The 27,291-nt window shown below is 36.6% G+C and overlaps 1 protein-coding gene across 1 annotated transcript in view; it reads left to right on the top strand.

Moving 5' to 3' along the window:
• ZFHX4 (zinc finger homeobox 4) overlaps positions 1–27,291 on the top strand; it is a 149,638-nt gene that overhangs the window by 99,707 nt on the left and 22,640 nt on the right. The window contains exon 5 of the mRNA XM_069004975.1: positions 24,309–24,425. Within this exon, the coding sequence (XP_068861076.1) occupies positions 24,309–24,425 (117 nt within the window). The remainder of the gene's footprint in view (positions 1–24,308; positions 24,426–27,291) is intronic.

Below are 27,291 nucleotides of genomic sequence, written 5' to 3' on the forward strand. Positions count from 1 at the left end.
AAAAGCAAGCTCTGAAATAACTCATGGGACTGGAGGATTATTTGTCTAACTCAGTGAAATTGTGAATAATCTTCAAATCCTGCTGTAAAAATAATGTGCAAATACTGCTTAGGAAATTTGAGTTAAAACTCAAATGTATTTAATGACCACATATATTCTTAAAAGTATTTAGTGCTTTCATTGACAGAGAAATATTTATTTTACTACAGCATTTCCAGTTTGCTTGACTTACAAGACTCAATAGCACACCTATAGCAATTCAGAATTAAGGAACTTAAAAGCAGTAATGATGAATTTAGGCCAGTTGCAATTTGAAAGAACATTGCTGACATTTTAAAATTACATGATTCTCTTGGAATTCATTTCATACTTTAATTCTGTTGTACCAAGAAATGTTAGTTTTAAGGGTAGAAGTCGAACTGGTAGCATTTTTTTTCCTAAAACAATCCAGAAAGATGTCCCTACAACTCTTTGATGTGATAAGGAAGTGTTAAATCAAAGTGAATCCTTACTCTGCATCTTGGGACAGAATACTGCTTAAGCCAATTGTTACTATTCCTGAGTGTTTTAGACAGTGAACCATGCATCTCTCTCTGCACATCAGAAAAGATTGTAGCAGTCATTCTGCCACCTGCTATCACTTAATTAGTATAATCATCTAATTTCCAGTTGGAAATAATGGCATCATGCACTTTTTAGTAATTGTAACCGTCATAATATATTCCAAATTATGTTACACTAACATTATGTGATTTAGAAATATTAGGAGGGAGTATTTCCTTTGCATTTGTGCAATGGTCTTTCTGATCTTGACTCTCACCCAGCAGCAAAAGTCCATAACCAGTTTTCTGTGTTATTATGATCCTAAAGATATCACTGATTCATATCATAACTCTGTAAATGAGCCCTTGGTAAGTACGATTTAACCTTTAGTGGACAGAGAAAAGAAGAAATAATGGGAACAGCAGCTTGTCATAATGTAAAACACACCCATGCTTCAAAGAATTTGATCTTTTTTCTTAGCAAAATAATTTTTTTTAAAAACAAAATGTTGGTGATCATGTATGCAATTTATATTTTATATACATTCTTTTTGTGGTTCTCAGTTTAAGGAATAATTTTGGTTGATCAGAATAGGTCTTAATGTTTAAACATTACTATACTGCAGCAGTTTTTTTGCTCCTGGAGATTTCATCACAGCAAATGAATAGGTAATAAATGAGTCAGTTTGGGGCTGCTTCGTTTCACTGGACGGTTCTGGGCTATGAGGCTTCAAAAACAGAGAGAGAGAGAAAAAGAGAAAGAAATAGGCAATGACATGAAGGGATACAGGCAAACCTGAGCCACCGTCAGAGCTAACCCTCCCCCACTCCCAATGATACTGCCTGGCTAAGCAAAGCACTGCCACATATATATCAGGCAAGGTTATTACCACTCTGCTTTGTAAACATGCTATGCCTCCTGGACATCTTCTATTTTTATTTCATTTTTGTGTTATATCTTGTATGTAAATCTAGGCTGGCGAGAGTCAGGAGGCATTCATAGCGTTGGGCCAAATTCATTCCAGGTGCAGTTCGAGGTCTGTTGACTTCAATGAAATTACACCTGGGATGAATTTGGTCTATTATTAACTATAGAGATTACATGTCCAGCTTCCATAGTATACTAAAATACCCAGAATACATATAAATAATGAAGTATGTAATTACAGTCCTGGTTTTAATTTGTGTTCCTAAATGTACTGATGCTTTTGCACATGTTTATAGTTATAGCTATGCTATTGTAGTATATTTTTGTTTAGTGCAAATATGTTTGAGTTTTTCTTTAAAACGGAGATACACACAATGTTTACTTTCAAATGTCTCAGTAAGTCTTTCAAAATCCATATGATGGCTGATTCCATATAACAATATTAAATTACATTTTTCTTAAATATCAGAGAGAGAGTGAGAGAGAGAGAGGGAGAGAGAAACATATGCAGGACATCACGATACTGCCACTTAAAATCATTCTGCAAACAATGAGCTTACCTTCCTGTGGATTATACGTTAATCAATACCTACAAATAGGTGATCTTGTCATAGCTGATAGGAGCCAATAGAACTGTTACCTATCAATACGAAAAATTTCATTCATTTTAATGTTTCCTGTCTCAAACAGTACATAACAGGTCAGTTGACAGGAATTTGTGTCTGACCAAACCCAGAAGCTAGGCAGTATTTAAATGGTCTCTTCCTTCATTAAGAGCATTAAAAAGCATAAGTATGACTTACCTCTGCCTACATCTAATTCCGTTTGCTTCCCCTGTATCGTTTTGTACATTCCTGCATCTTTCAGCATGGCACACTGTGAAGACCTAGTAAGCGAGTTAAAGTCAGATGACGCTAACGAATCCCAGCGCAAATGACTGAATCAATAGGAAACCAGCCACTGCTGTTTAAGTGTATCGATAAATGTACCTTTATTTTCTCTTGAATGGATAAGTGTCGCAGTTAAGAGTCCTATGGATCTCTTAATTGAAAGTTAATTTTAAATCAATAAAGAGAGTCATTTAAATATTGATCAGTCCTTTCTACACGAATTGTTAGCTGATTTTTTTTTTTTTGAAACAACTTTGTTTAAATGCAATCAATAGCCCACAATCAGTGCGTTCCATAAAAAATTGACAGATGTTCCCAAAATGCCTGCTAGGCATAATCTTATCTGTTTACATATGTAGCATAGATATTTCAGTCCTTTTCAAATATATCTAGGTATCTATGGCAGAAATGTGATTTCCTTAAATACCAAACTGTACTATTAAAACGCATTCTTCCCCTTGCTTTTCAATAAGGTGGTTTAAAATTAAAAAGGAAGAGTTTTTGGATTTCCTTTGATTCTACAAGTAATATTCATATTGTTTTATTAGTGCAGGCAGACTGCAAAAGAAGAATGCCTTTGTTTTGCACATAGGGAAAAGAGAGATAAGGGCTTATATGAAGCACATGTTCTCTGGAATTTGTGTGTCATAATCCATCAGATGTGTTACTATATGCAAAATGATACTTAGCTTTTAATTATATAGATATTTATGTACACTTTGTGCATGCATGTTGAATAGTGATAATTTTTAGCTCTATTTCATGATCTGGTCTCCTCAGCAGCACATAGCAAGGCTATATTGTTTCAATTTGACAAAGCACACAAGTTAAAAGGATACAAATTTCATTTCATGAGATTCGTTGAGATTAACCTAATAAAATAACCCTAGCTACACTCTTCTAAGGTGCCTTCCCACAACACTTTCAGTAATTTGCCTGTAGTGGCCTGGTACAATTTAGTTTGTCACACCTAGTGATGAAGTCAGACTGGACACTTTGGTACAAGCAATATGAATTGAATTTTTCTCCTGTACCCTCTAATTAATTACAAAGTCATACTTTGATGTACACAGCTCTGAAGTCCTGAAGTTAGCCTTTATTATTATTTTCCTTCTTCAATTTTCAAATCCAGTGCCTTTTAAAGAGGGTCTGTACTTCTAAGTAATTAAGCCCTTTTTGAAGTATGAGAGCATAATTATACCAAATCACAAAATTACATATACATACAATTTTTTCAAAATTAACATTTTTATTTTAAGTGATCTGACTTATATATAAAATAAAATTGACTGACGATTATTTTGACTGACATCTAACTGAAGGGTATTACCATAATAATATTTCCTACATGACAAATGAAAAATTAAGTCCCCAAACATAAAACTGTTCATGACACATAGTAATTTAAGGCAGAAAATAATAAACAATTTTTTTCTTTTTTAAGAGTACTGTCTAAGGAGAACAGGGGTTGCTTGGGGGAGAAAATCTGACATGTAATATAATTTACTCTATTTTTGCTATTAATACAAATGCTTCCTGCTGTTCTGAAAATCCACTGTTTCTTAATCCAGCATTATTGTGCTCTTAATGCTACATTTCAAACCCATTTCACTTCATTTTCTGTTAGAAAAGCCATATTAAAAGGGAAGATTAAAAAGAAAGAACCAGGTATCATTGGTTCATATGCATATGGGTTCAGCATGTGAGGGTGCTGTTTCTAGGACCGGCCTTAAGATGTGACTGATAGATCTTATTTGTCTGATAGAGTTGACCAGGGAAATAGAGCTACAGCTGGTTACTTCATTAGGTCCTCTCATTGATTGAACCCTGCTGAAGTGATGCAGCAGGCTCCTGAGATAACTGCTGGTAATAGAACAAAATGAATTCTTATCACAGAGATTGGAAAGGCCATTAACCCTGGCCTCCAATGCTTTTCAGAGGTCACAGACAGGAAGCCAAGCGGTGACTGGGAAAACTGTTTTCTGTCTAACTACAGGTCATGTTAGAGGGGGTCTGTGACTTTTTTACCCTTCAGCTTCTGTACAGATGAAACTGTTACACTGGCAGATGTTAATAATCAGCTGTAAATAAATATTGGAAGCAGAAGAAGAAAAATGAGAAAGCACAGGAATTTTTTTCAATAAATATTTAATAAAAGAGCAATTGTTTCTGTGATATTTACTGCCAGTTCTGCTGTAGATTTTTGCCTAATACTTTTCCATATAAATTGAAAAGAGAAATATGTAGGGGCACTTAAAAATGAAATTTAATATGGTTTTATATAAAAATACCTTTCCTTCCTTCCTTCAAAGATGAGAATTATAATTGCCTGCTGCCTGCCTGCTTGCCTTATTCAGCAAGCCTATCACCAGTTCATCTGTGAATTAGTGCAGGGCGCTGTTTGCCTTTCACCTGGTTGAGAAGGGTATATATCTAAGTAACAGTCCTATAATTTACATTTAATGCAACCTTTCAATTGACCAAGAGCCCACAACCTAAGCCCCCATCTCACAGCTGAGGACTTTCCCACATTTGTCAAGTCAGTGCCAGTCCAGCATCAGCCAGGAGAAATCATCCATTTAAAGCCTGGAGCTGCACATGACAATTTTCCTATTGCTTGTGAGAAACCCAGCCATGGCAGAGGTAGCTTTGTGTTTTACTTGTTTGACTCTTGCTTTCAGCAGCAGTGTTTTATTATGCGCATGGATTTAAAAAATACAGTGGGATGCATCTTATAAAATAAAATGGAACATTTTCTCTTTATTACTGACATATTTAAGACTGTGCAGATATGTGTTGTAGGTTGATTTTAGCAGTATGTTGGTGGCTTCTATCCTTGTGATTGTGATTTAATTTCAATGTCTGTGGTCATGTGGTATTCTCTGCTGGAGCCAATCTTTCACAAGGAGCAAGTTCATTTAAATGTAAATGGGGTCCTGTGGATGGAAAAAACTACATACTTCATGTCTTCAGCGACCCACCCAAGCATTTGGTTTGGCCTTCCATGCATAAATAATAACAAGAAGGTATGCTGTCATTGCCTTGCTTGAAACACCAGAAGTGGTTTGGAACAGCAAAAACCCCAAGCACTAAAAAGAGATTGGTTTGGATAAACTCATAGTTCAGATCCCCATCCTGATTAAACAGTGTAAAAAAAAAAAAAAAAAAAAAGAAAAAGAAAGAGAGAGTTATGGAGTTATTTTGAGGAGTTGTGAATTACAGGAACAGCTGAAAACCAACTCAGGCTAAGAACATACCATACCTAAAAATACTCTGAAGTAGCAGAAAGCTTGTCATTTTGTTAACTTGAATGGATTTTTGCTCTTAATTGTTTGTGGCAATTTGCGAGAGTGGGATGTGAATGTGGTATAAGTGGCAATATAATTAGCATTAATTTAGCATAAAAATGCAAACCTACATTTTCTAAGTAGTTACCTTCCTTTCCACTAAAACATGCAAATATATTACGTAACTCTAAAGTATGTGTGGCTTTTTTTCAAGGTGTTATTAAATATGACAAAATGGAATGCTTTTTCTTTATTACTGTTGTATGTAAAGAGATACGAAGGATTGCACAACGTCTTTTTATCAAAATCTTTGTGGCATATATATATATTTCCCCACTGCTAAACTCATGTGTTGACTTTTCATAGAAATACTCCAGGTGTATTTCAACAGAACTGAAAAAATCTCTCTTAGAAATTTCCTTTCCCACCAAGCAAACTCATAAACAGGTTTTCATCTGTGTGGATGAACAGATATATTTTCAGAATTACTTCATTAAGTGCACACTTTTATTTATCTCATTTATTAAGAATGTTATGTTCTGTTGCAGATGTTTCAGGGCATGACACATGGGCCTGGAATCTCAGTGTGTGATACCTTTGGTGAAAGTCATTTATGAAACATCCAGACTTCCAGTTAGTTGTGCTCTGTGCTAGGAACTTAGCAGAATTTTGACTTTGTTCCAGAGCTGTAATAAAAGACTGGTATTTACTGTTTTCAGAGATTTCTGAAGAATATTTGATAAGCTTTCCTCTTCTTTTTATAAAGTGGCATTAGTTCAAGACGAGCTAGATTTAAGCAGTACAAGATTTGCTGTCGGGGGTAAGAAACAGGATATTCGTGTTTATGTTACTCAGCTATATTAGGTGTAGCTGTGAATTAAATAATTTTGTCCTGGCAGCTTCAAAACCTAAAATGTTCATCTGTTGGTCCCTCTTCCTTTATTTCATTGAGCTGGTTAAGTAAAAATGTTGGAAGTTGTATGTTTAGTTTTCCTAAATATTCCAGTGAAATATATGCATTATAGATACAAATAGGTACATAGTGGATGAGCTAACGTGTTGTTCTGTCTTACTATTCACCATTGGGGGATATACATGTTGTGCTGTTTTTCATTACTTGGTTGCATTCCATACAAACTGATTTCCACAAAACCTATTAAGTCTTCTAGATATATTTGCTGACAACTCTATATTGATACAGTTTTCTAATATAAAAAAAAAAGAGCTCAAATACTGTCATGACAGATGAGAAGTTCCAACCTACTTCTCCTATGAGAAATCTCAGCAACACACCTGATATCTGAAAAGCAACGCTATTGGTTGAAATGTGGGCAATATGGGTTTTTTGTTTTGTTTAGAATGTGTAAAATTGTTTTCCCAAGTGCTTTTTGTTTAAGCTTGTAATTTGCAAGACATTCAAAATTATTGGAGAGAGAAGTCTACCTCCTAATTCACTAGTCTAAAGAACAGACTTGAGAAAGCAGAGCAAATGTCAAGCACTTCATGAGAGAGCAAATCCAAGGGTGGGTGGTGCTAATCTAGGCACATTTGCAGAAGTGGCATAGCAATTGTGATATAGAAAATAATCTAAAGACCATTAATAGACTAAGAGCCATTACCATATTTTAGGGAAATATTAGGTTTCTTACATAATGATAAGATGTGGCAGAGAAAGCGAGAGAGTATCACCACATTGATTAATTTTAAGGCAAGTTAGAATTAGAAGGGTCTTTGAATACGGCCTTTGAAAAAAAGGATCTCTGAAACTGAGTTAATAGGGTTCGATCAAAACAGCAGTATATAATTTCATGGATATTGTGAAAATTACGAGCATCCTTAATTTAGTCACTTTTTTATAAAAAAAAAAATAAATGGGATCCCCTTTATGTGATTGGAAAGACACTTGAGAATGGGAAAAAAAAAAAAAAAAATTAAGCCTTTGCTCAGCAAAGACAAAGGGAAAGCCTTTCCCCAGAAAGTTGGTCATAGTTTTTTTTAATGAAAATAGTTGACTATGAAAGATGGCATCTTCCTGCAACATAAATTTTACTCCACATATCCTGCAGCAAGATATCTGACTAAAGCACCCCAAGGGCAAAAAAATCCTGATTGCTCCCAGGAGCCAAAGAATCTGTTAAAGGAATGGAATCCACCTGGCTTTCAACCATTTTCAGTTTGGGAGGTAATACTCATGAAACTTCTTCAGGTCAAAATATTGAAGCATAAAACCATAAATATGAATGGAATGACAGAATTAATGTTGCCTGGCCCAGGTCAGGAGATGGGGTCCAAGTTCCTAACTGTATCTCTGGTTTCCAAGACAGTGATCTGGCTTTGGGTTTAAGTTAGTGTTTCTAGAAACTAAGAGTTAGGTATGGCAGCTTCTCCAACAACTGACACAAACACAAGGCAGTACTGTTTTCCTGTGGCATTGAAGGTACATCCCATCATATTTTTCTAGACCTTACAATAACAAATGGAATTTCTGGTTTTGTTTTCTTGCATTTGTGGGCTGTGTTAAATGTTACATACTTTTCTGCTGTCCATGTCCAATTTAATCAATATTACAAGTGCTCCCATGTGGTAGGCGGATCAGTGGCAATAAAGTGAAATTTCCACAGCTTTTACCCATTGAAATTCTCAGAGGGCAAGATTCTTATAAACTTCACTTTGCTTCCTCTGTAACAGATTTAATAGCTCCATTCAGGAAGAAAGTCTGATGTGCTTTCTCATTTTCAAAATATAGATAGCAAACCAAGCTTTATTCTCTTTCCAGCGCTTGACAAACTTTGAAATTTTAATATTCTTTTACCATGAGTGTTGAGAAATGTACTTGTCTCCAGAATTGCGTTGATGTCACAGTGTGACTCTGCATTTGAAAATGAGGGAGTTAACTGAGATAAATTCCAGACATTCCCAAAAATTTTGGAACTGGTGTAATTTAGGTCAGTTTAAGGCTGTTTGGAATATCTTATTCTACACATAGGAATTGGTAATGTCCACTTTGAATGAACCAACTACATTGGCTCTGTGCCACTGGGCATCCTTTTCCTTTTAGGGCTTTCCTCCCAGCCATTTAAACCATCTTTTAGGCATCTGTGTGCTGCTGAAGCAATGAAAAACAACTTTATCAAAGCCTAAGAGCTGGTCTTTAGTCCCAGAGTTCATTATAATAGTTTAGAACTTGTGTTGTTGTGCTTCTTGTTATTTTGGTGTCCTCTGTTACAAAGAATTACTCTATTGTCTTCTTCCTTGTACAATGCATCATTTGGGCTCAGCAGTCACTAGCAGAGTTCTGCTTCATTCTTCATGACTGATTATTTGTCGTATTAAATTCTCCCCTAACAAAGAAAAGTCGTGAAGCACTGTAATCGAAAGAGATAGTGGAATGTTCACACTCCTTAGAAGAGGTAGCACCCATTCTAGCCTTTATTTATATGAAATTATCGTTTCTGTTGCTATTGTGCTCTTTCAGTGAGAAATAAACAAACAGTAGGAGGAATATTAAATAAGGGGTTTAGGAAAATTAGGTTAGATGAAGAAACGATAAAAAAAGATCCATCACAATTCAAATGAAACAGCAGGGTTTAAATGATACTGTACATCTATAAAGCTGTGTATGCTGATTTGCTGTTACTTGGTAGGCCAACTGTTTTCATTTTATGTACCATAAAATTATTGTAACTGCATAACTGAACAAGGGTGGGGACTCTTTAAAATGGAACAGGCTGTGTACTGTTTTCTTAATCATAGGAGCCCTAGAATAATTATCAAACAGTGTTTTCCGCAGAGTTGATCTATAATTCATCTGAGGAAGAAAACATCTTCCCAATAAAAGATTTTTTTGTCCTCAATTGTTCAAAGGTTTCTTTTTATTATTATCATTAACCCAATTATCAAATTTCACAACTTCTTCATTTCTCAACTTTTTTTTTCTTATGCTTGTAGCTGGAGGGAAAAAACATAGGTGGAGACATTCAGTAAAAGGGTTTTTACAAGGCTTACAGTTACTCCAAGTTACAGCCAAGGGAATTTAATTGGGGGAAGGTTTTTGGAGGGTAGCTTGTATTTTTTGACAGTTTGTAATATTTTCAGTTCCATAATTCAACAGTCATAAGATTTTTATAAAGAAGTCAAATTTGAATTATCAGTGAATTGATTACCTGGATTGTGGCTCAACCAGAGCCCATCTGCTGTCCACACCACTGGCTGCAGCTCATAGTTACAGAATACATGACACAAAATAAATACTACTCTATCAGGTCTGCTCTGCTCACTGCAATTTAACACCATTTCTTCATTCCATAGGTAGCTATTTACAAATGGAAGTAAGAGAATTACTTCAAAAGCGAATGTACTAAATGTGCTCTTTTAGTTTAGTTTACATATGGTTTTGCTCTATTTAAGTAACCCCACCCCTCTACTCTGGATAATTGTGAGCTGATTATAACATATTTGGGTTTGAGTTTTAGCTTTTCTATTTGCTTCGGCCTTATGTAATGGCGGTGGTGTTTTTTAAACAGTTTCTTCTTTTTTCTTTCCCCAGAAATATGACATTATTTTATTCAACTTTGTTACCAAGTGAAAGCTCATGTTCTTGCATAACTCTTAAGCCAACATTGTGAGTAGAGCACCTATCATGAGACTTTCCATAAAAATTCCAAAAGTTGACCGTTCTTCATACATTCCTGCAACAAGACATTTCTTTCCTGTTGCCAGCAGTAATGCACACCTATTACTTAGCTCACAGAAGCACCTTACTTGCCTTTGGTAGCTAGAGGCTGAGCAGTAGGTCTTGGCTTCCAGTAGCAGTCCATTTTTTTTGCTATGAGGGGATGAATGACAGCAGTAGGACTGAAAACTTTCCTATTTTGAATTAATGAACACACATGAAATATGTCTTCTCTAAAGTTTGATCAGCAACTGCTTCTGGAAAAACTTCATTGAAAGCTGCTGAACCTGCATGTTGTCTTTGAAGTATTTAGCAATTTTGTTTTCACCTTTGATTTTTTTTTTCTATTAGAAACTAAGGGTTGAGTTCAAACTTAGTTATGCTGAATTTATAGTAGTCTCAAGTGGCATTTCTTATATGATTTTCAATGAGTAACTTGTGAGGAAGAAGATCTACTTGAATCAGATTCCATTTTCAGCTTGTTTCTCTTAAAGGTATGGTACCTGATTTTTCAGAAAGAGCTGACATACATTCTGTGTCCCCAAATGGACCTTCAGACCAATCCTGTTTCTATTTTATTTGGAAATGCAGGATGTATGGGCTTGTCATAGCTCATAAAATCCTGACGGAATAGTATTTTCTTTCTATTTTAAAAGTTGACTTTAAATGTCTTAGTTAAATAAAGGTAAAAATTATTTTTGTTACACTGATGCCTGAATTTCCATATTTGAAAGATGCAAAATAGTTTTACTTAACCCCATGATGGATGAAATATAAGTGTTCAGCTTAGTTCTGTTTCTTTTTTTCATGTTGAAGCATCTAACTCCCCTAGTTAGGAGCAAGTTTAAAGTTGCACACTTCTGATTCCTTGTGTTCTCAGTTTCTGTTGAAGTCACCTTGTCAATTGATTCTTCTTTCTCTGTAATTATATATTTGAGCAAAACATTTTCACTTTTTGATGACGTTCAGCTTTGTAATAACTTTGTGAGATGGTCTCCAAAACCAGCCTGCTGTACTTGTATGCATATATTTTGAAATGGGCACACATCATGCAATCCATTTGAGCTTAGGATCCTGCCAGGCTGACATTCTCTGAAGACACAAAAACATGCATGGGATCTCTTTTAGCCATCAGCTAAAACATGGCTTTTGTTAGTCTGACAAAGTGTGTGCTGCACATGGGGGAATGAGTGAGGAATGTCACCTCATTGTCACATGCAGTTCAAAATAGATACTAACTCTGAAAAGCCTTGGATGAAGTCTCTTCCTATTTCCTCCTCATTTGAGAATAGAACAAGTATGTTTATCAGTGCTGGTCTTCACTATGTCAGTGTGCTGGGCTAACCAGATGTGGAAGCTTTCACAAAGCATCTAGATAAATGTAAATGACAGACTGATGACTAGTTCCTGCCCAAATAGTGTTCATATGAAATTCATGGAGCCCCATTTCATCTCCACAAAAAGTTCTGAGGAGAAAGCCTGTAGCATACCTCTTCCTTCCCCTACCTGTGCTTTTGGGACAGAGGCTGTTGCAAATAAAACAGGCAAGCAAAATCTCAAATGCAGTTTCTGCAGTGAATTGAACTGGAGCACTGGTTCTTAACCACACAATGCATTTTAAAATGTTCCATGAGTGGCAAACAAATATGTGGTACATATTGGAGAGAAAAAGGATATCTGCCCAAGCTTTTCTGGGATACTGAAGGGAGTGTATCTCAAAAAAGAGGTGTTCAGATAGAAAATTGTGGTGCCTCCAGTAGTTGCTTCATCTTGCATTTTCAGACAGTTATCTGAAATGCTTGTCAGATGCAAGCATTTCATGTCTTTCATGTGTGTGGCTCAGAAATGTCCCCAGATCAGCAAATCTGACTCTCCGTCAGCAACAGAAAGATAGGACTGTGCCTAAAAGCCACTTGTTTAATTTTCACAGATTTTTTTTGTTAAAAAAGATTAATAGAAGATGTAAAAAACCAAACTCAAGCTCTTTTACCCATATCTAAAAAAGATCTCAACATTGTATGCTCAGATGCTGTATGAGACTAAAAATAGAAGTCTTTAAAGATGCATGGATTAACTATACAGTAAGCAGCAGAATTTATTTTATTTTTTTATGAAGATGCCTAAATTAATCTTGCTCTTATAATAGGAAACTTCATAGGGTTTTTTTTTTCCTCCTGATTTTGGAAGCTATGTGCTGCTTGCTTCACATCATGTTCCACTTTTCAAGTGAAATACTGCTATAAACGAGTGGCTATTATAATCCCCAGACCTCAAAGCCCAGCACACATGGCTTTGTGAACACGATTTGAAATGAGTGGAACTTTCTCAATATATTTGTAGGTTGGTATGTATAGAGGATATATGTTTTATGAGGACTATAAAATCTGCTTAAAGGCCAGGTGTTGACCATCTATTTTGCATTGGTAAAAATCCTCTGTGCCTAATGTGTGGCGTTTTGCTAATTCCTCTGAGACTATGGAGATTCTCAAAACTGCTCAGCTTTCAGCCCATGGGTGCTAAGATTAACGCTGAGCACTTCTGGAAATCAAATGTGGGTTCACTTAAGCCCATTTTTTTTGTAGTATGGCCTCTGAAAATTTCAACTTCTGTAAATACCTTTACTCAAGCAAAGAAAATCCATGCCAGTACTTTAAAAAGTCCATATATTTTTATTTCTGTTTTTCATCTTAGTGATAACTGTGGAGCTAATTTATGCTGAGGTGATCAAAACATCTTGTTTCAAAAAGAAAACAATAATTTCCACAAATGTAGCACATCTCCCCAATTGTAATTGTGTCTCATCTTTGTCTCTTTCCATCATAAGAAAAGCTACAGTATTTTTTGTAATTACAACATGTATGAATTGATTATTGTGCTTGAAAACACTGTTTGCCAACTCAAAATTATTGCATTTCATCAGCATTAGAACAGATACCTGCCTGTATATAAAATAAAAAAGAAGACTCTTTGTTTTACACTCACTATGATATTTGCTAACTACAGTCACTGTGCTATTCCTAAATTCCTAAGTCCTGTTCCTAAATACTATTCCTAAATTAGCTAAGTTAGGTCTAGTATAGTAAAGTAAATCAGTAAAATGTTATGTTTTTATTCATACCACCCCTGTGAACTTCAGCCTACTTTGTGCTTTGTGCAGGAAAATCCTCATGCATACAGTGTGAAGAGAAATAATGTGGTATATTTAAGACAATGAAGAACTTGTTTCCATATCTGTTTCTGCTGGAGAGTTGTTTTTTTTTTTCCTAAGCAGGTCACCTTACCCAGCCTTTTCATAGGAGTTCACTAACTGTGTGGCCTTCATTTTCTAAGTGCTTGATTGGAGGCTCTACAATAGTGTTAAATAAGTGCTGAACACACAGAGCTGCAAATGAAAGCAATCAGTGCTGTGCTTTGAGCATATTAAGTGCTATATAGTGCTATGTACTTTGAAAAAATTGGGTCCCATCTGTATCAAACTGGGTTCTCCAAGTTAGATTTTTTTTTTTAACCTCAATTTCTGTATAACTTCCCTTTCTGAAATTGCAGAATTGCCTCCTCATCTCTTAGAAGATAATGAAGATAAATTCATTAATGTTTGTGCAGCAATAAGAAGTCAATAATGAAATGAATAATTTGACTTTCAGAATAGGTTGAGGAGATGTAGCAAGTAGAACATGTGGCTTCACGCTAAACAGTAAGGAACAAAGTCCTGAATAGCTTTTCACTAGATAAGTATCAATAGCTTTGTGCAGTGAATAAGGCAAGAGGTTTTGCATAAGGTAGAGCTTGATCAAGATATTAAATATTGTGTCAGAAGGGAAGATTATTTTATTTTTAAAGATAATAAAGTATTTTACTTTTATGATATTATTAATAGCTCTAAAAACATAGGGGGGACGGGATGATTTGCATCTCTAGTCCCATAGCTGTTAAGCCTTAAACTAGGAAAAAAAAATGACCATGTAGTACTCTACTGAAAGTTACGTGAAACAGCAGTGGATTTGAATTTGCTACACAAACCCCCTTACTAGAGCTAGCAAGCCAGCTGAGAGTAGCAGAATGTTTTTGTCTGCTCTGTGGATAAACACTGGCAAAGGGTGGTGCAATAAGCAAGAAGAAGAATTATAAGAAAAAGTCAGGGATTTAATATTGGGCCTTGGGGGACGCCATATTTTTCTAAATTAAGTTTCCAATCTCATTGCCTAGTAATCGTTGTTTTCACCTATTATTTTCTCTGTGCATTTTTGTTCTTTTGGTCCCAGCCAGCTCTATTTTCTGAAGTCCAGTTTGGTGCTGGACTTTGTTGTGTGGCTGATTAGAGTCTCCTGCCTTCTATTTTTCATTTGATCTTAATTTTCTCCTCCCTTCTCCATCTTCTGGATTTTCATGTTCTTTTCTTCAGACCAATTCTGCTTACTTTTTTCCAGTTCTTTCTTTGACCCAAAAATCTCCCTTCCATACCTCTTTTGCTCCTGCCAACCTATGAGCACGGCGGGGGGGAACATGCTGCTCCTGCTCTCATATAGCTGCCAGCTCCCAGAACAATGATACACAGCCAAAAAAAAAAATGGAAAGCTTGGTTTCCCTTGGTTATCAGCATAGTAAGGATAATGTGGTTGCAGTCTAGTTGTGCAGGGAAGCTGCCAGGAGAATTTGTATTTTAGAAGACCTATTTAAGTTGTAGTCTCCCTTTGAGGAGGGAATGTGCTTTGGTTAGTACACACAGGAGCTGGGTGAAGGGGTTTGTGGAAGCTCTGTGGGATGTGACTGCCTGTGCACTTTGGTGAGCTCTCAGCACTGTGGGGGGTGTGACTGTCTTCAGTGATTACAGATTCCTAGCAGAATGTCAGCTCTTCAGTGCAAGGAGCTTTTCTGAGCATGGGTAAGTAGAATTTTTAAAAGCTATATTGCTTGGCTGAATTTGGGCAGTTTAATCCAATGTACCACATGCCAGATGTCATCCTGTCTGCCAGATTTTGGGTTCTAGATTAAAATCACTGGAACATTAAAGATTTTGAAAATGTACACATACATATAAACATATCTTTTTCCTAAGCCTATTCTTAGAAGTAGATTAATCACTTTGGCTGAAATTAAAAAAAAAAAAAAAAGGCAAATGCTATCCAACCTGCAGCAGGGATTCAGCACAGCTGATTTCAGCTCAAGGACTTAAAAGTTTTGAAGCTATAAGCAAATGAAAAGGCATATGTATGGTGGGAAGTCTGGATTACACTTTCAAATGGGTCCTCCTATCTACTTGTCTAAAGACATTAAAAAAAATGTTAAGTTCAGGTCTTGTTCAGAAGTTTTCTCTGAGGTATTTTCAGTGGTATCAACAGAGCCACCTCACAAGGCATTTCAGGACTTCAGCTAGATTGGCACTGTAGATTTGTGTTCATTGGGCAGTTGTGAGTGAGGAGTCTATAAGCAAGTCTTTAGGCTTCCACAGAGGTAAAATTATATTGCTGACAATGAAAATTAATTTAGAGGGTGTGGGGCATCTGCTGTGTATGGGAGAAAGAGCATTCAAATTAGGAAAAGTAAGAGTAGTGCAGTACACTGAACAATAAGAATTGAAAAGCTTAACTGAAGGAAAGAGGAGATGAAAGATGGAGGAAATTATTATGTCACACTGCTTTAATAAGAAGCAAAATGGATACAAATCAAGCCAACTCATGTCCTTCTGTTGCTGTGATACAGGTAGCTTTACAGAAAGACTGGGTGACCTGAAATGCTTGACTTGGCCCTGGGAGAACCCCTAGATATAGCCAGCATTTTTGAATTCAGAAAATCTGTCTGCCATCTCCTCTATTTCAGTATTTGTGAGTCACACATCTTTGTGCTGAGAACCAATTGATACTTCTCGTCTTCAAAGTATGCCATCAAAGTGTCCCTAACAAACTTGGCAGTGCACTCATATTAATCAATAGTATAGTATAATTCCTGATTCCAAACAATGCAGCAAGAAAAGATCAGGTTGAGGTATTGAAGCACAGTACTGAAATTGAAAGGATCCTGCTACTGTGGAAAGGGGATAGAGATGTGCGATGTTATGGCTATGCATCCCAAGCACACTAAAATACTATAATGCCAGTCAGGAACATTCCTCAAAACTTCATAGTACTCGAGTAATTACACAAAAGTTTGTTGTCTGAATTTTCCATATTGTGTCTTCAGAAGGCAAGTAAAGACAGTAACAGAAGGGGCTGAGAGCCAGCAAGAAGGCAGGAATGTACTGCTGGTTTCTACTACCTTTACTGGTTTTGATGAGCAGACTTTTATCTTTTCCTCCTGTTAGAGGAGTTTGACCATGTGTCAGTATACTATATTTTGAATAGTACAGCTCCAGCTGAGCCAGGAAATCCAGTTTTTACAGAAGATTCTTTGGAGTAATTTGCAGTGGATGTCTTGGTGAAGATTCTTACAAATCACTCCAACATTGTAATCTGGGTTGGAGGAAAAGCTAAAATAACACCTGTGTTGTCTTTCTGAAAAAGAAAACCCCAAGGACCGCTTCATATGTTCATGCATATGTTAAAGAAGCCAAGCTTTAAATAATATTTGTAACAAGTAGGTTTGTAAAACAATCCACAGATTGCTATACATGCTATAGACTACTTGTCAGGTAATTGTAGAAAACAAACAAACCAACACCCCCCTCACCTCAATCGCCCAACAAATAATTCTGCTATTTGATTAAAAGATTATTTTTTAAAAAATTCAGAATGTGTTTTTTGTTCAGGAAAAATGTTATTCAGTATAAATAGATCACCAACTTCTGCCTGTGACAGCATCAAGAAAGAGGAATATTTGAACTGGAGGTCTGTAGTTAGCTACATTACAAGACATAGTACAAGAATTTATTCAGGTCAGAAAAAGTATCCTTAGAAGTGGAAATAAAGCCAAAGTGATGTTAATAAAACTGAACATAGACATTGGCTATGAGGAGAAAATATGTGAAGGTACCTAGAAAAGCTAAACAGGAATTGTTGAAGTATCTCAGAAATAGAAAGCCTGCAGGAGTCATTAGGTCTGCTAGACCACCAGAGGATAGTCATTCCAAAATGATCAGGAGATGGCAAAGAAAATAAATTCTTTTACCTCTAGTATTCTCAAAAGACAAAGAAGAAATATATGCACTAACAGAATTCTTTACAGATAATTTCAGAGATGTACTGTTAGCGAGCCAAAAAGAGGTGAATAATTCAGAGAAAGTCTGGAAGGTAAATAAAAGGAATTTTACAGTGTATTTCAGAGAGAAATCCCCAAACTGAGTCACTAATAAAATACATCATTTAAATGACATTTTAAATTAATTCTTAATTAACATCATAGTTTCTTTGTAAATAAACTCTAAAGGATTTTTCTGAAAACTGAATGGGAGAATCAGTCTCACCACTTGCATGATATATTGGAAACTCAGCTCATGTAGGAAAAAATGCAAGAAATTAGGGACAGTAGAAGTGTTTGTATGTGAAGGGACATTGAACACACAGATTGAACAGCAAAACAGAAAAAGTAAAGTAAGGTGAATTATACTGTGAAGATGCAGTATTTTGCTTTTTTCCCGCCACTGGCTTGAAATGAACATCCAGGAAGGACACTGGTGAAGGTCATGAGGAAACCCTCCTTGACTTTCTGAGCTTTAGGTCAGGTGTAGGTTCACCCAGCTAACTTCCAGTGTTTAACAGCACTGCCCAGGTGAAAAGTCTGCATTCCAAACACTAAACTTCATTTTAAAATCCCTCTGCAAGCAGGGAGGAATTAACAATTCACCTATGAAAAGTCAGAGTTGTGCCCTTGTGTCTCTCCCTCCATGGAGAATGAACTTAGAGCAATGCCTGAAATAGGCAGGGTATATCCAGCACGCTGAATAAGAATTAACAATGAGGTTTAATTTTCTTTTCTACATAACCTTGATGGAAATGTATTAGTCTTCAAGTCAGACAATGGTAGTGCTCTTCATGCTTTATGCTGATGGGGGAAACAGCATTTTCTATGAACCATAATGGCAGCCAAAAGAAAAGTAACGATCAGTTGGAAAAGTTAGACTATTCTCAATATAGTTTCACGCTTCAATGCCTTTCTAGAGATGGCCAAGTAAGAAAAGTATCCCTTTCTGCATAATAAATGATTAACTGTACATCTCCAATCACATCTGGAAAGCATTTCTGAGTTTCATTCTGAATAGCTGACATTCTCTGTTAATGGTTTTGTCAGCATATGCTTCTTTTGCTTCTTGCAAAATACTTGATAAAATATTAATGTAGAAATAAAACAACAAAAATACAAACCACAATTTTTCCTATTTTCTTATAAATCAGTATGGCTCAGCATAAGTTTACCAACAATTCTTTTCCACATTTGCACCATTATCAGAGTAAAACATGCTTCTTTTCCTGATTTGCTCTGAGACTACGGGAGGGAGACTAGAAAGCAATCTCAGCCAGCAGTGAGAGGGAGGGAAAGCTTGCACAGCAGCCGGACTGGAAAGGACACCCCACCCCTCCAAACTTCTGGGGAGAACATTCCTTTTCCAGCAGCTGGAAGTAGACTGCAGTTTAAAAACAAAATTTAAAAAAAAAAAAAAGTAGAAAAAAATAGATCAGGAAATAATAAAGTGCTGGGCAGATTAGCTGGTGACAATGAATGTTTTCTGCCTTCAGAAGCTAAGAAGCAAAACCAAGTAGGGTAGATAAGAGCTGCCGCTTTCCAGCAGCCAGGGGGGTGAGGCTGAGTGTGGCAAGTGGGGAATACAGGCTGCTGGGTGGAAATGGGTGGATAAAGTGGATGTGATTTGTGACACTCTTTGGGAAGGAGCCACCATGGCACACTGTCCAGCCAGCTTTGCAGTCGGCCTCCTCTGGCCCAGTGATACATTTCAATGAGAAGCATTAGACTGCCATAAAAATTCAAATGATGCACCACAAAACAAAATGATACCATTTGGTAGTAACTGCCAGTTAGCACTTTCTGGTCAATATGATGATCATCATCACTTAATTATAGGCTTGTTTGTGGGAAGTTCAGCCTTCTAAGAGTTCTACTTTTGAATATAACACAGCAATTAGAAACAGTTATTAACAGGTTGGTGCTGTTATTCACCCCAAGTCCCTAAAGGAGAAATTAGAAATCCTGTTTGAAGATGAAATATGATCACTAGAGGATGCAGTCAAGATCCTGAATGAGTGAGGCATCCTATTCCTCAGTCATGCTCTGCAAGGCCAGCCAAAATATAGAACAAAAATACTTTCTGGAGTATTTGGGTGAATAAATGACAATGCAGAAGTTGGGGAAAGTTCATCAACAAAGTAGTATAACTAGGATAATACAGAAGTCAACCCACAAGCCCTGCTTTTATTTAACTTACACTTCTTTTGCATCGTTTTTATTTGTTTTCCTTTTCCTTTGTTTCTCCTTTCCCTGCATTATCTGTTGTCTTTCCATCCCTCCAATCCACACCCTACTGTTATCCTTTACTGGTGGTTACCTTCTCATCGGACAGTTAATAAGCCATTCACTCTGCTGGTTGAACCTGGGATACACCTGTTATGAACACGACTGGGTACCTTAGATTCAGCTATTTATTGAACATATTCAGTAAAAAAACATAATTATTTTTTAAAATCTTTCTCTCATTTCATATTTATTTGCTCACTACTTTAGTCGATTGATTTATTTGTTCCCCATCCATCCGGCCCTCAGCCACAAACACTTGCTTCATCTTGTTTTCTCTCTCATAACCACAATTACTCACCCACAACCAGTAGATCATCCTTATTTAGGAAATTACTTGCAATTTGGAGAGGGCAAAAGGGATACCAACAACAACAACAAAAAAGTAATCCAGGACCAAAACAGGAACTACTGGCTGTTAATTGAGATATCGGTGATGTAAAAAACCCCAAACGAACCAAAATCAACCCTTGAAAATAATATGGTTTTTTAAACAGACTAGGAAACAGATTCCCAGTGCTGCTCATCAGTAGGGAAACTTCTCTGATAAAACACAGGGAAAGGTGATTGCCCCTGTGATTATCACAGTGCACTTGAATTAAAGGTGAGAAGATTGTTTCAACTTGTCCATATCTTGTTTTACTAATAATTACTTAATTTTTTTAAATTGTATTTTTCTCTATACCCTCCTTTGTTTATGATGTATGTATCTGTTCCTTACATCACACCTCCATAAGTCAGGCTTTTCTAATGTATTTATGAATATTTATCTAATTTTGTTGCTGATACCTGCTATTCAGCTTTGGCTGAGGCCTGGGTTTTGCAGTTGAAATCTTCACGTGTCTTGACTTCATTGGACTGAGGACAATCACAAGGGTCTTACTTCATAAAATCAGTACAGAATTAGACCTCTGTGTAGATTAAAATACTAAAATATATGACATAAAATATGGAATATGCAGTATCAACTGATTAATGTTACCTCTGAGACATAAATTTTTCATTTTTCTTTATTTCACAGTTTTAATGCAGAATGTTGCTAACCTCATTTTTGTGTTTAATTCTAAGTCAGTTGTGAGGCAAAAGGTTGATAATGGCTAAATTCAAGACATCCAACATCAAAAGAAATTTTCAACATTTGGACAAAATAAAACCAGGTGTGAATAAAATATCATATTGCAATAGCAAGTGTTATTAAAGCCATTAAAGTGCATTTGAATCGGGTGTTCTATTCATTTTCAAAGCTAACATTTGTAAATGTGTATGGGCAGGATACTTGTAAATTTAAAACAGAGTATTAGGACTTACTTTGGAATCTGTAACACAATCATACTGTGTTTTGGTGATACATAATAATTCATAATTTGTCTTTAAGCAGGGGCCATCCAGTTTTTGTTTTTGCATGGTATTCTTGTTGGTTGGCAGATGTAGTAAGAACAAAAATGTTACCAAAAAAAGATATTTGTTGCATTCTGGCATAGGTATGTAATGTCTTTGATATCACACTTAGTTACATATCCTCAGTATCTGTTCTGACAAACGATCTTCAGAATTTTTTTTGTAATTTGCTAACTGCTTTTAAGTTAGAGCTGTTGTATTTCCATCTTGTCCTTTTAATATATGTGGTGACAGTGTGAGTCTCAGACAACCTTTCCATAATTTTGAAGGAAAATAGGAGAAGTTGTATTATCATTTCTGTCTATGAAATTTACTTCTGAAGTGAATGCCATACATATTTCTGAAATGAATGCCAAATGTATTTTCTAGAAGGGAGTGCCATTGAAAGCCAAGGCAGGCAATTTATACCATGCATAATAATGATATTAATTTTTATGGTGTGTATAAGTTACATTTTGATTAGTTTTTTGCATGATTAAAAATTTGCAAAGCCTTTATGGCCCCCAGGAGCCTACCTGTAATAAACAGCTCTCACCTTCCAAACCATAAAACAGGTCTGCAGTACTTGAACATTACAGCTAATTGCCTTGCTACATCAAAGGGAGCACCACAAGACTGAGAAAAATCACAGAAGGGGGGGTGGGGAGTGAGGGGCAGTTTCACCTCTAAAGGTTATGTGTTTGTGGCTTGGTGCAGCCCTGTAAAGTTATGGCCTCAGAACTGCTGTTTGCGATTAAGTTGATGGGGAAAGTCTATCCCGCAATCTCTCCCTGCTGCTGACACAGAGTCTTTGTTCACATTCAGATTTCTCAAACTGTTGCCAGGGTCAGGCTGAGGTCAGACACCACGATGATGTATAGGAGAACATGTCTGGGAATTTCTCTCACACTTAAAACACATACCAGAAAAACAGGAGAGCACCCTGAAAAAATTGTCTGATGAGACCCAGATGATACTGTAGCTTTTCTTTTAGTACCTTCATAATTTTCTTTCTCTTTGCCTGACACACACACAATGTTTTATTAATGTGTGCCACGATAGCCCTTACAATTTTATGTCCCCTCAAGATAAGGACACTCAGTAGCACTTTGACACTTCATTTTCCAGCCCAGGGGGATTGGGCCAGTAAATCTAGTAAAAGAAGCAATGCGTCCGTTCCCAAGGATGAGTCGAAAAGGGATTGCCATCGGCTCCGTGAGGCCACGGGGCCTGACACTGGATACGAGCCTCATGTGTGCGCGCTCAGCATCAACACAGCCCGAGCCAGGCATGATCACAGGCGCGCAGCATCCCGCGCCGTGCTCCCCGCCACCCTGGCAAACACAGCCCCTCTTCCAGCTGCAGCAGGGATACCTACCATGTTTGATTAGCTATCAGCGTGGGAGGAGGCGGGGGACTGCAGGGAGGAGAGCGCTCACACAGCATGAGGGGGCTTTCCATTCGCATGGAAATTTTTTTTTTAATATGCAATTATTTTTAAAAGAAGGGGCCATCTTTCTCCCTGCATTGTTCCAAAAAGTGGACACACATGCTTAGTCCTAACCTATTGTATTTCCATGTCAATGCAAAACACATTGATCTGCGGTCAGGATTTTTTTGAGGGGGTATGGGGGAAGGTCGGTTTCCAAAATTGCAGCTGTGTTTTTCTCTTCCGATTTACAAAAGGTTTTGCAGAGAGTTGAGAATCAGATAGGTTTGCCACATCGATCTGAGGGCTGTTTGCCTAGGCATAGGGTTTCAGTGTATGGCTGGCAGTAAGGCAATAGGCAGCAATTTTTTTGTGCTCAGCTGCTACATATGACAGAGGATATTTCATTCGGCTGTCAGAATGTTATTAATAAAACATGGGGTGCGAAGAGGGCCACTATTTCCCCTTTCAATCACTATAGCATTTACAATGAAAATTTTATGCAGTGTGTAATTTTCAGTTAATGCTTGACACTTAAAATGTCGGTAGCTGCATTTTGTATGGTTCCTGAAGGGTTAATTGTATCATGTTCCCTGCATAAAAGCTCTGCTTATCAAAAGTGAATAGAAGAGTGTATGCAAATGTGTGTCTGTGACCTTTTGCCTTTCCAGGGTTAATTTATATGGTCATTAAAGATTTTATGAAATTGAGCGGCCTGGTGCTTTGAATCCCATTTTACCTTCACCTCCTAATTTATATAATTCCTACCTGAACAGGGAAATATGATTTTTATTTTTGTGTGTGTGTGTGTGTGTGCTGCAATGAAAACAGCATGCTGTGCTGTAGGGAGTTGCAAGTCTGGTTATCTGGCATTACTCAGATTGCTAAAAATTCATTAAAATGTGACATCAGCACAGTGAGAGACAAATGATCACAGGATGAAAAGGAACAGTGGGCCTTTCACGGATTAGTGCTACACAGCCCCAGCATAGAAGCTAACTGCATAAACAGATTAATCCACCAGTAGCAGCATAGCTAAGATTTACCGAATAATTAAATGGGCTTGAGTTACTGTGAAGATTTCCATGTAATCTAGCTGGTGTGAACACGTAAGTGAGGTGTGGGTAATGCCGCTTCCTCAGAAGCCGTACACCAAGTTGCATCATTTATCCTGAATGGCTCCCCCTGGAGACAAAATTTGAAACTTCTCCCGCAAAGCCAGAGGTTTATATTTAATACAGTACCTAATACCTAATACTTACTTACTGCAATTAGCGGGATACTGCTGCACTAATAGGATTTATATTTGAGTTCTCCCTTTTTTTTTTTTTTTTTTGGCTCCAAGATGCATTTTTACATGTGCTTGCTTTTGTTCCAGCCTGTGGGGGGTGTGTATATATGCGTGTGTGTGCATGCATGTGCATGTATTTTAACACAAATCATTTCTAGCCAAAGAATATGAAATGACAGGCTTTAAATCTGTCACACTGGGGGAAAACAGGTACTCTTGTAAAGACACAGTCAGGTTTTGAAATATTGCAAATTATTTAGAATTAATATCCAGCCTCTTTAAAGCACTGTTCTTTCCCTTTTCTTCCCCCCAACCCTTCTTCCCCCTGTTTTGCCACCCTCCGTTAGTGCTGTTCTTATTACAGGACATATTTTTTAACTGCTGTTAACTGGTCGCTGAGTTCCTTTCCTGAGATCTTTTCTGTGTTTGTCCACAGAAGAACAAGGTGAAGACACAGAGGGGTCTGCTAAAAGTACATCAGTGGCTGTGGCTGATGATAAAGACTCAAGTGAGAGAGACAATAGTGAAGGCAAAAAATCTAGTAAAGACTCTGGTAAGATGCTAGAATTTTGTTTTCCCCCTTTTTTAACTTATGAAATGCCCTTTCATTTTAAACTGTCTGGACATTCCCACTACTATTCATTGCATGTACATTTTGCATGTGATTTCTATCAGTAGCCTCCCATTGACCTATTTTTAATCATAACCATCTGACAGGATAGATGCGGATAAGTTGAAGAATATTACAGGACGACCAGTGAGATTATTTTTTAATCAAATCAGTTTGTGTGCTTGTAATTTTTTAAGCGCCTTTCATTAATCTTAGCTGTACTTGTGATTCCTCTGATGGCATATTAATTTTTCATAAGCATAGGATTAGGTACCACTTGAATTTTTTCTTCAATCAGGTTTTGCCCCCCTTTTAACCCAGAGAATGTGGGGTTTTTTGTTATTATTTTTTGCTCTTGCTCACAGATTAGTTACTCCCAAGAATCTGGCCTCTTCCTGGGCATTTATTTGAGGCATTTGCAAAAAAATACACAAAATCCAGTGAAAAAGTTTACAGATGATTCAGCCTAAGAAAGAGGAAATATCATTGAAAACGGATTATGGGTTGGGTAATTTTGATCTCCTGGAATAGACAAAGCCCAGTAATGAAAGCTACTGTCTTTGAAAACAAAACCTCTATGTCATGACATTTACTTGTGCACAAACAAACCCAGGGCCAGCATCTGGTGTAGATACCCAAGGCTTTTTCTGTGTTTGATTTGGCAAATATGTGACTTCACCCATGCTTTTTATGTATGAGATGGAAATCTATGGTCACAATGAATATTACATTGGCTACTTTTGCCGCACGCTATACCTAGTTACATTATGTTGGATTCACTGAAGCAGAAGAAGTGCTGAAACAGGTTGAAGCCTATTAGTTTCAGGTAGTCATATATCTTTTCCTTGTATGCTGATGACAGCAGCATACAAAGGAGGTTGTATTATCCATTAAGACATATACTTGTAGAGAAAATACCATTTTACATCTGAGTTTCTTTACACCCAAATTTTCCCGTACTGCAATTTGCTCTTTGCATATTAAATATTTTTGAATTTATTTCCAAAAAAAATTAGAGATGGCCCTTTCTATTTCAGAATTCAATTCAGAAGACTGACTTAAAGATTAAAGCTTCCTTTAAGTTTGCTTGTTGATGGGCTAAGGTCAGTACCCATCACAGTTGACAACCTCAACTGCTCTTCAGTCGCTTTATTTTTTGAGATCAAGAGACTGAGGGAAGGCTGATGATGACAAGGATGATGTTGAGCAAGAAGCTGTGTTGTGGTTTAAAATATATATTCCCCTTGGCTGGCTCTTTGACTTGGTCAAAATTGTCTGCAGTGCAGTAAAGCCATGCTCCCAGGCTGACACAGGTCCTAGTTTGCGGTCTCCTCAGGGACTGGCCTGGACACTCCCCAGGAGAGGGGTGACAGCCACTTGCAGACTGCATTTCCTACCATACACTTTGCCTAGGGGACAGTGTGAACCACTTCAGGGAATTTATAAGCCCTTTCTTTTTCTTAAGTTGGTCCATTTATAGTTGTTTAGGAAAGAATACTGTATTAAAGATCCAGAAAAAAAAAAAAAAAAAGGGAAAAAATGGAATCTAGAAAAAAAATACTGAAGGGGAATTCTCAAAATTCCACCAGGATTAGCCACTCATAAGGGCCAAGTTTAATTAGGACAAACCTATATCCAGATGCCTACTGGGTGCACTACAAAAAAACAGCATAATTGTTCTGCATTCCCGTGCCAGCAATTACACAAATAACTTTGCAGTAAGATTCATATAAAAACAAGGGCTGAAATACATGATTGCCTTTGTGCTTTGCAGAAAATAGTTTGTACTGTAAAATCCTGAATATTTTAGAAACTTTTATTTTTCTAATCTAAATTAATTCTGCATATGTAACATTCCAACCATCATCTTAATTTCCACTCATCTGACAAGTATTTCTAATGACTGCATAACTGCTTATGTGTAATTGAATGTTAATTTGGGCTTTCTCATGAATTGAATGTTGCAAGTCTTGCCAAAGAAATCTCAGGAAAACCAATAAATTAATCACAATACTAACAAGTTAGACAGGAAAGTGGTGTGACCCTTCTTTAGCACAGAATCTATTAGACAAGAAAGGATTAACATGTATTTAGTAACAGTGTGTTTGTGTAAGCTGTTGTGCTGCGTTGCTTACCTTATCTCAAGGAGTAGAGCTTTCAAAATGAGACTTGGCAATATGCAAGTTATATTTGTTGAATATTCATTCAGAATAGAAAAGCCTACTAATGCTTCATTTATATTGTCATTTAAATCTAGTGCCACTTTAGATTAATTATAATCCAAATTACAGCTCTATGCAGTGCAGAATTAATATGGAATTTATCCAGATTAATACATTTGCATTGAAAATGTAATATGTCTCTGCCATGGCTAAGGGGAGCACTTTTTAATAAGGTAGTAAACATGAGGAAGGATGGAAATTAACCTTCATTATTGCAATGAAAATTATCCTTTCATTCTACTCTAATTAGAAAGAATACTCTACCAGTAATTATAATTTTAGAATTATTTTGAATCTGAATAACATCATCTGATGTGTCAGAAGTCTTAAATTATGCAATCTTTATCAAATACAAAGATACTTAAATAAGAAAATAGTGGTTTTATCATGGCTTTTCCTGGATTTTTTTCTCAGTAGTAGATGTACTGTATTAACTTTCTCCCTCTTATTAGTCAATAAGCACAAACATTTTTATTTTTCTTTTGGGGCTTCAAAATATATTATGAAGGTGATGACATCTGAATTGCAGTGAATTGTGTCATTTTTATATTAGTAATCCTACACAAGTTAAATAATTCTACTACTGA

This window comes from Aphelocoma coerulescens, chromosome 2, assembly GCF_041296385.1.
Source record: "Aphelocoma coerulescens isolate FSJ_1873_10779 chromosome 2, UR_Acoe_1.0, whole genome shotgun sequence".
Taxonomy (NCBI): Eukaryota; Metazoa; Chordata; class Aves; order Passeriformes; family Corvidae; genus Aphelocoma; species Aphelocoma coerulescens.